The sequence below is a fragment of the Neodiprion fabricii genome, chromosome 4, assembly GCF_021155785.1.
Source record: "Neodiprion fabricii isolate iyNeoFabr1 chromosome 4, iyNeoFabr1.1, whole genome shotgun sequence".
Classification (NCBI taxonomy): domain Eukaryota; kingdom Metazoa; phylum Arthropoda; class Insecta; order Hymenoptera; family Diprionidae; genus Neodiprion; species Neodiprion fabricii.
The window spans coordinates 5,674,128-5,683,293 of NC_060242.1; the positions used below are offsets into that span (position 1 = coordinate 5,674,128).

Genomic DNA, 9,166 nt, shown 5'->3' on the forward strand with positions numbered 1-9,166 from the left:
GAAGACCGATAAAAGATATGAGATCGTTGGTTATACTTGTTACAGTTCGTACGAAAATTCGGTGACGCAAAGAAATACTTTTTCTCACACCTTCGAGAGTAGAATTGAAAAAACGTCCAATTATCTAAATTATCTGGACGGACCGTGACGTAAAATTCGACGTATTATAAGTCGGCAAATTAACTATTAATTAAATTATTAAATCAACAGTATTTGAGTTTCAAACTGCCGGAGTGAATACATGCATAGATTGTGTATGTACGATAAACACAGTCAGAAAATTGATGCCGCAATGACTACAGAGTTGTTTTTTCCCCTGTATAACCGTGTATCAACGACCAACTATCGCTATTTTGTTAGCTGCACGGATAGAATACTAAATATGCATCAGATAATGTCGCGGTTTTGAGAATTTTGTACTTTACGTTACGGAGGGTCAGCTTAAATACGCGCATGATATGACTTCGATTCTGAATCGTACAATGGCATCGAAAAAAATACACCTACGAAATTGCCTCGAATTTTAGATTTCATTTTCAGAATTGTTCTTACGCTCCGAAGCAAAAGCAACTAGTTTTGTTGTCCAAGTGACAGAAGCTGAAACTGTTTGTCAATTCGAGTAATGCGGTAATGGGAATTTCCAATCGGTGTGTAAAATAAAATACAAACCGCGAAATAAAATCGACGCTTGTTATTGCGTGGAGGGAAAGGATTATTTGAGTCAAGTATTGTTCGTTGAATTCAACTAGATGCTATAGTCAAATGCGGCTAACACAATGCTTACTTATTTCAACGCAATACTTTTGTCGGACGAATTACTTGTGACAACTTGATATAAAATTGAATCAAGCCTTTGATCATGCTGATTATCAACTTATTCAAGATACTAACACGGCGTGAGTTCTTTGCAATAACGTGAATTTTGTGTCAAGAAAATGTGTGATTGAAATGATTAAAAAATTTTATTGAACGGATTCCAATGAAATCTATTTTCTCGGATGCAATAATTCCTTACCCTCCATATGTAGCTAAAAAATTTCAACTCTTTGAGCTAGTCGACAAACGCCTAGACGTTGTCATTGCTTCGCAAAAAGCAAACTTACATCCATCTTCTCCGCATCAATTTAACGGGCGTAGGAAAAACAAAAAAAAAAAAAAAATAAAAAATTACGAATTTATAATGTTGCAAGAAAAAAAAAAAAAAAAAAATCGTACCGCTGTCACTTTAAAATCACGTCGTGAAAATCGTCCAATTAAAAAGAGACGAAGAGGTAGTTCCGTGTTCTTGAACTCGCAAGTTTCCAGGTGACGGCGCCCGGAGAATCGCCGTGAAATTACACAAGTGTTAGCTGGCTGCACAAATTACTCGACGCCGGGATGCAGAGCGTCGTGACGGTGTCGGGTTCGAAACAGTTAGCGAAATTTCCTCGTCTCTGACAGTCCGGGCTTGTTTTCTATCCCGGCAAATTATATGCAAAATGGCTCTTCGTCGACTTTTCTTCCTCGCCTGGCTCGCTATTTTCGCAGTTAAAACAATCCAGGAATGCTTCGACGACGGTGTCGAATTCTGCGTCAACTCCGAGGACATTCTCGCCACCGATTTACTCCCGGATTCTTTCCTATTCGCCGATCAAAAGCCTCAGCATGTTCAAAATTACACCGGCTCGCGTCGAGCCTACAACAACGGCACCATAAGCGAGGCCTTCAACGCCATGGGATTTCACAGGTCAGAATTTTTCATTATTTCATTTCCTTCAGCTCCCACTTCCACGACTCTTTTCTTAATAGATATTATCATTCTTTACGGTATACACGCAGAGAAAAACATTTCTTATCACACGATTCAGTCATTCTTTTTAAAGAACCGTCCTTAAGGTTGAAGAAAATATTTGTTAAAAGTCAACCGTTCTGTTCTATTCTTCGAATTATACAAAATAACATAAATAAACACCTTTTTTTTGGTGGAAAGTTTTTTTTTTTTTTTGTTTTTTTTTCTTCCAGATGCAACAAAGCCGATTTTCCTTGTTAATAAATATTTTCTCGGATGCATATCGTTGGTGGGTAAAATTGCTAAAATTAGAAACCGATTTGTTCGTGTTAAATAAACGCGGATCAGCAAGATGTTGTTACAAATTAGAGCAGAATCAATTCAACTGTATCGAAATGCAAAAACTCTTTTTGATTTTAAGCAATTTTGTTGAATTCCAACAAACTTTTCTTCGAGTGGACATTTATTTTTCGAGTTTCAGATTTTTCGTGAAGCATCGTAAGAAAGTTTGAGAAAATTGTTGTTACTAATAATAGTCATTTTAAGTCGCTTAGTGTTTGGATTAAATTCATCTGCAATATATACTGTGAAAATTGTATAATATATGACGTTTGAAAAATCTTTACGAGTTTTTTTTTATGCAGTTTGAAAAATAAAATAATTCCACGCGTCTTTCGAGTTTTTATTAAAATTTGAGTAGCTGACAATTTTTAGAATAATAACCAGTTCAAATTTAATTTCATGATCCACGTTTGAAACCCAATTGTCCAATGCTGTGTATTTTGTGCTTTGCATACAAAAAACGAAGCCATTTTCACGATTCTTCATATCTCGAATGCCACACATCAATACAAAATATCACTATTTTTCAAACTGAATCCGTGAATGTGATTGATTTGAACAGTTTCCATTACATTACAGAAAGAAAATGAACGAGTATCTGTGCCACGGGTTTTTGGCGGAGAAAATTCTCACCGCTTTCGGTGGCTCTCGTGTCAAGCGACGTCTCGACATTTCGTCGGAAAATTCCTATGTCGATTACGTTGATGACAATAACGTTTCTATACACGAGAAAATGCTTTCTGACGAAGGAAGCTCCAAGTACAAGGACTGGCTGACCAAGTAAGCGCGTGAAAATATTTCCGATGAATCTTTGCTTATCTCTCTGTTTTCTCATTGACTTTCGGAAATATCTTCAGAATTCATCGACGTTTCTCTGAAAAAAATCTCTAAAAATCTCGGATATTACCGTTGTTCGGAAAATTTATTTTCCTTCGTTTTTTCGATCGATCAAATATCTTATAAAAATCCCGGAAAATCCAGAGAAAAAATTACGATTTCCAAAAAGCTCTTTGAACGTTGCCTGAGCTTTTTCAGATTAATAATCTTCACGATTATGATCCACATAAATTCGACCTGATTTTTGAGGAACTCGGGGATTTTTAAAAGTTGGGATGAATTCCGAAGAGAATAGATATCGAAGAGAAATTATGACAGACCGATTTTTGTCGACAGAACGACGACCCTCGATGATATTTATCGCCACTACTCGCCTCGGCCAAGGGACCCAAAAATAAAGAAGAAACAATTCGCCGATCGACAGTACGACAACGAAGAAGAGGATGAATACGATGGCGCGGTTACGGGATTCGCGATGCCGGCGCCAATATCGACGGGAAAAATCGGGAGCTTTGATCCATCCGGTCCGGGTAATTAAATAGTCACCAATTTTCAAATCCGTCAAACCGTGAAAAATTTGGCAAAAACGTTCTGCGAACTGAAAGTAAATGAATTGTAGTTGAAAAAGTTACACAGCAAACTTAGCATTGGACAATTATGCGTTCGTAAATGTATAATCTGAACGTATGGCGACAATTAACTTCTTACCGCAATCCCTGCGATTTTGATGTCCAAAAAATCCAAGGAACAATTCATTCGGGAAGAGTCGTGATAATTTAACAATTGGAAGTCGAATCTAGTAACTACCGATTTACAATTTACTGAGTAATTTCCATCGATTTTTCAGAGTTCCAGGTGATTTCCAGTGACTTGTCGTTATTTCCAGTGATTCCGTCTGATCTCGGCATGACCAAAAATCGCGTAAAGTGCTCGGAAATCAGTGAAAATCGTTAAAAATTAGCGAGAATCAATGTCGACGAATTAAAACCATCCGCTCGATTTCCAAGTGAATGCGCGAATCAAAAATCAATGTTTTTGATTGTCCCTTCGCAGATGAATATTCGTCGGCGGCCACCCACCACTTCCATCACTCCGACTACATCGACCATCACTTTGATCCTTACCCCCAAGTACACGAGGAGCATATTTACGTCCCGAATCACCACGAGAGTTATCATCATCACGATCATCACAGACCGAGTTATCATCACCACGGGAAAGGAAAGGGTCACGATCTTTCGCTCAAGGACTTTTTCGAGATCGCTTTAACGGCGCTGGCTTTCCTCGCCTTCGGCCTCTTCATCATTCAACTTATGGTGAACGTGACGGTAAAATAGACGGTTCTGTTTTATTCGATTTCGGATTTTCGAGAATTGTAATATTCCGAATGGATTCCAGCACGCGAAATCGCGTCGGTTTCTACGGTACAAAATTTTGAATCACCTGAGATTCAAACCTGTCGAAGAGACCCGTAACTCTAATTCAAGATAATTGATCGAGGAAAAAAATTTCACGACTAATACGGTTTAAAGTAAAAGTTTTCACCGGAAATATCGTTCTTTGAAACTCGAAAATTTCAATCAACACTAATTTTATGCAACAAAATGCACGGATGCAGGTGATATTTTTTACAAATGAAACGAAATTTTCTAACCTTTTTCAAAATTCTAGCTTCATTAGCATCGTTCAATAATAATCAGTGAATAGAGATGCGTTGATACATTCAACTCTTGTAATTTCATTCTAAATTTCATTGTATTGTTTTTTAACCAAAATCTTACGTGTTACGGCAACGTAGCGTTAGACGTCTATTTTCGCCACTAATGCTCAATTGCTCTGAAACCGAATTATATTATGTGGTTAAATTTTTATTACAATAAGACGATTATTTTCTACAAAGTTCACTGAAACGGATGACATTTTTTTTCCGTTGTCGATTCAAGATTGCCGTTTGTAGGTACCAATCAGTCTCGGTGCGACGTCGTGAAGATTGAATATTCAACAATTCCCACACGATGGAAAAAAAAAACAATCGTACCGAAGTGAATTTTCAGAAAATATTCTTTAAAAGAAAATTAGCTATCGCAAAACGAAATCAAACGATGCTATCAGATTATTCGATAATTTTCAAATGAATCGTCACGGAGCATCGATATCCAAATTATTGATTTCAATTCCAGTAGTTTTAATTTTTTTTTTTTTTTCAAATCCAAAGAGATCTTCGTAGCTTGCCAATTTTAGTATTTGACGAGTAGGATTTTTCTACTCAGTAACAACGAGCTCTTTTTTTCATTCATATTCCAGAACTCCGCAACCGTGACGGCGGCGACTTTTCTGCAAGCAGACATCGACGGTACGCGATTTAAGCGAGAGTCTTCGCCTCCAGTTTCCCCGCCACTTTTGTACGCCGGAAACGTCGAATTAAACGAGCTGTCGCATCGGGTTCTGAGGTCAATCGAGGCCGTTCTGATCGCTGAAGAAGACGGGGGCAACTGCCTTAGGAGAGCATTGTGCGAGGACAATAGATACTCGAGGGAAACGACGGGAGGACGAAGAATCTGGTCACCGGTCTGGAGGTAGGATTTTTTCCGGTTTTCAAACAAGTTGAAACTACAAAATTTGCGTTACTGCCCGCTCGGATCACTTCCGCTAAATGTTCGTTCGTATTAAGGATGTGCGGTTGATCGATCGATCGAAAAAAGAATCGGTCAATCGATATAGCCGATCGATCAATTGATCGAAGAAGCGAATATTTGAAATATCGGAATTGTCAAGTAATCGAAAAAACGATCAACTAGACAGTCGAAAAATTGTACATCCAACATTCGTACTCACAAAGATATGACGACGCTCTCTAACTTTCCGATTCTCAAGCACGCTGCTCGTCGAAAGCTCGGAGATTGGAGAGTTACTCAGCGTCAGGTCCGCGAACTTTCCGGCTAAGAATCTCACGTGGTACTAACTTTTGATTGATAGTTTGGGGATGAGCTGGGTTTCAGGCAGAATGACGCGGAAAACTCCTTGGTCGGCAATGTTGAGCTCTGTCAAGGCGGCGGTGCTAGGTTTGGGTGGAGCCGATTGTGCCATTCTATTTTCCGACTGTCACCTCGAGCAGGAAGTTGCTAAAATGAGGCGGCGAAGGCGTCGACGGAAGTAGAATCGACCGTGTTCTGCACTGGCCGCTGGAAACGAATGCGGGATTTCTTACTTATCGACGGAACTTCTTACCCTTCTACCATTCCTATTATCAGCTGCCGGTAATCAACCACCGGTCGATAATTTATCGACACTTAGTTCTAAATCTAGTTTTAACTTCGATAATCGGAATTTTGCCGAATTAAAATGTCGCGGAAGACAATAAATTACACTTTGAGTCGATACGTATGGTGGAAAATTCTGTCTATTGTTTCAACAAAATTTTGAAGGCTTAGTCCCAACTCTGGAAGTTTCTCACAAGAGAGTTCGGCACTTATTCTTCGGCATACTCTTTAACTATTTTTACACGATTTCAACACTTTTAGAGATATACTTGTTTAGTCATGACTATTAGCGAACCAAGATTGGACCAAATAAAAAATTGCATTCTTAAAAAATAGCGTATTTTTGAGGCTTCAAAGGTAGTTTACACCTTTGACGAATGACCGCACACACATGTTCCTTGTTTGCGGCCGATACTGTGCGTGTGACGCATGTTTAACACGTTGCTTGGAAATTAGAATGACGTGTCCCATGTTCCGAGGGAATGTCGAGTGGGTCTGGCAGATATTCGATCCATAACAGTTTACAGATATATACATATACTGGCGGGCAAAGTTTTCCGTTCATAATTTAAGAAAATTATACTCGTCACTGGCAGGAAACAATGTACTACGGTAGAATTTTTATTTGACGCAGAAATAAAGAGATGGCATGAATTCTACGAATTTACAATTGTGATTTCGTGGGATCTGTGCCATTTTTTATTTCTGCGTCAAACAAAAATGGACAGAAAGGTTTTTTATCAGAATTCTGTGTAAAATAGGACTGTTTACCCATTTTTCGCGTTTGCGATACGTGGACTTCGATATTTGGAGATATATACGTCAACGTCAAAATCGATCAAGGCAGTCCCTTAAGAAACGCACCTAACTCCGTTATCATAATCGTAGAATGAAACAATGTATATATCATGAGTAGGTAATATTAATCAATACACTAGGAAAAATTTAATTTGTTACAGTAACTAGAAAAGTTCAGTAAAACAGGTATCGTTCAAAAAACTGTTTGAATATTGTTGGAATTACGAAAAACGAGCTACGCCTAACCTTTTTGCGCTATCGTCGATCCTTTTATGGTTATTGCAACTCAAAATCAGTTTGTTCGGTTTATTCTACTTTTTTAGCCAAACAAGACTTGAACATCAATTTATCGTTGCAGTAGCATTAAATTTTCGCAACAATTACAAGAAAATATAGCAACAGTGATCGCAATGAGAAAGAATAGTAACGGATACTAGAGTTTCCGGTTATGGCTAGAAAACTAATTTTCATTCTTTACCTAGAACTATATTTTTCGATTTTGGTAAAAAATGAAAATAGTCAAGGACTGAGCGATAACCGGAACTAAAAATTTCTCTCAGTGCACATTATTCGACGTTATAATAATTTCTTGTACCAAAATTGACGCCCATTCGATATTGCATATGAAAATCAACGAGAATGTGTTTTGTTCAAGTATTCACCAGCTACTATTCACTCGCTATCAAGAGATTACAAAACCCTGTCGGAATACTCCAAGATCCATCGATCGTACAAGTAACTTCAGTTCCCAGTAGATATTTCAAAGAGATAAAAATCAACGTCTGTTGCTACGTTCTTTACTACTCCGACGATGAGCAGACAATGAATGTTACCGTTTCGTTCTTCGGTAAGGAATATCTGCGTTGTGTTTTGCGCATTCTGTCTGATGCTGGAAAGTTGTTAGCATTCTATGTCTTTGTTCTACCGGCATCGACGCCCTGACTGTTGCCGGGTTGGTAATTAATTTTTTTGCACATATCGGCTGACATACGTGCGAGTGTGACTTGTCATAATTACAAGTAGATTGCAGCACTAAATAATGCAGCAAAAATATAATTATGTACATCCATTATACTGCATTACGGACGAACGTTTGTACTTACGTCACGTTAGAATATAGAACACATGTAATAGATGTTGAAGCTGGTAACATTATCGTACCGGAACATGGGGTGAAGAAGTCAAGTTTTTGCGGTACGCGTATGCTTCGCTTTGTTACGGTTCAATGAATTTCCTACGGTTCTAAACTTGCAAAATGACCATTTTTTTTTCAACGTGCATAGTTACTGTGAAATCCTAAATACGATAACGAGTAAACAAAGGTCCAGAATTCACTGTAACGCGATTTTCAAGGGTTGTAAAATAATACGATCGGTTACCCCACGGCGCAGTCACTAACCTGAATAATTAGACAGAGAGAGATAAGAAAAGAGAAAGATATGATTGTTGGGCGCCAGACGCACATGCGTCAGAAAATAGATAATTAGAGAAAAAGATACAGATAAAGGTAAGGTCAGGTTCTACGACGGTTTTGCACAGCTTGCTCAGTATAGACAAGATAATGGTAGAGGGGAGGGGTTGAATCCAATGGATAAAATAAGAAACAGGCGAAGCAGGAATAGTATCGAATATATTGATTAAGAAGCGATAAATTTTAATAACAAGCAAATAACTGAAGAGATTGAGATACAATTAAGATAGATGCGATAATTAATTTACAGCCAGAGAAAAGTTAAGCGAGAGATTTAACAAACAACAGAACGTTTTCCGAATAAGCACGAGATATGCGTAGGCTCGCGATACTATGATTCAAGGTAATGATTAATACGGCTTCATAATGAATATGCAGAACAGAAAAAGATATACGGTACTTAAATTAAGCATCGATCGTGTAAACCATAAAATATGAGAAGCTATTATAAGACACATGCGAGATACAAAAATTGTAACAGTTATCACATTACCAGAATTATCAGAAATATACAGAGGCAGGGAATTATGAATTACGAGGTAAATTCAAGGAAACAGGTCAAGTAGAGAATTATTATAAGATATAGAAAATAACGGATAATACGTAGTCTCTAGTTTGCGGTAAGTGCGAGAAGAAAGGTAATATTCGATACGGTGAAAGATAATTTCGGGATTAAGACAATTAATACTC

The 9,166-nt window shown here is 37.9% G+C and overlaps 1 protein-coding gene across 1 annotated transcript; it reads left to right on the plus strand.

Moving 5' to 3' along the window:
- Window positions 1-1,478: 1,478 nt before the first annotated feature.
- LOC124179764 lies at window positions 1,479-6,454 on the plus strand. Its single transcript, XM_046564480.1, has 6 exons — window positions 1,479-1,726; window positions 2,690-2,890; window positions 3,284-3,477; window positions 4,001-4,275; window positions 5,252-5,523; window positions 5,924-6,454. Exons 1-6 carry the CDS (start codon window positions 1,479-1,481, stop codon window positions 6,102-6,104), a joined length of 1,371 nt encoding a protein of 456 aa, XP_046420436.1. The 3' UTR covers window positions 6,105-6,454.
- The last annotated feature ends 2,712 nt before the right edge of the window (window positions 6,455-9,166 follow it).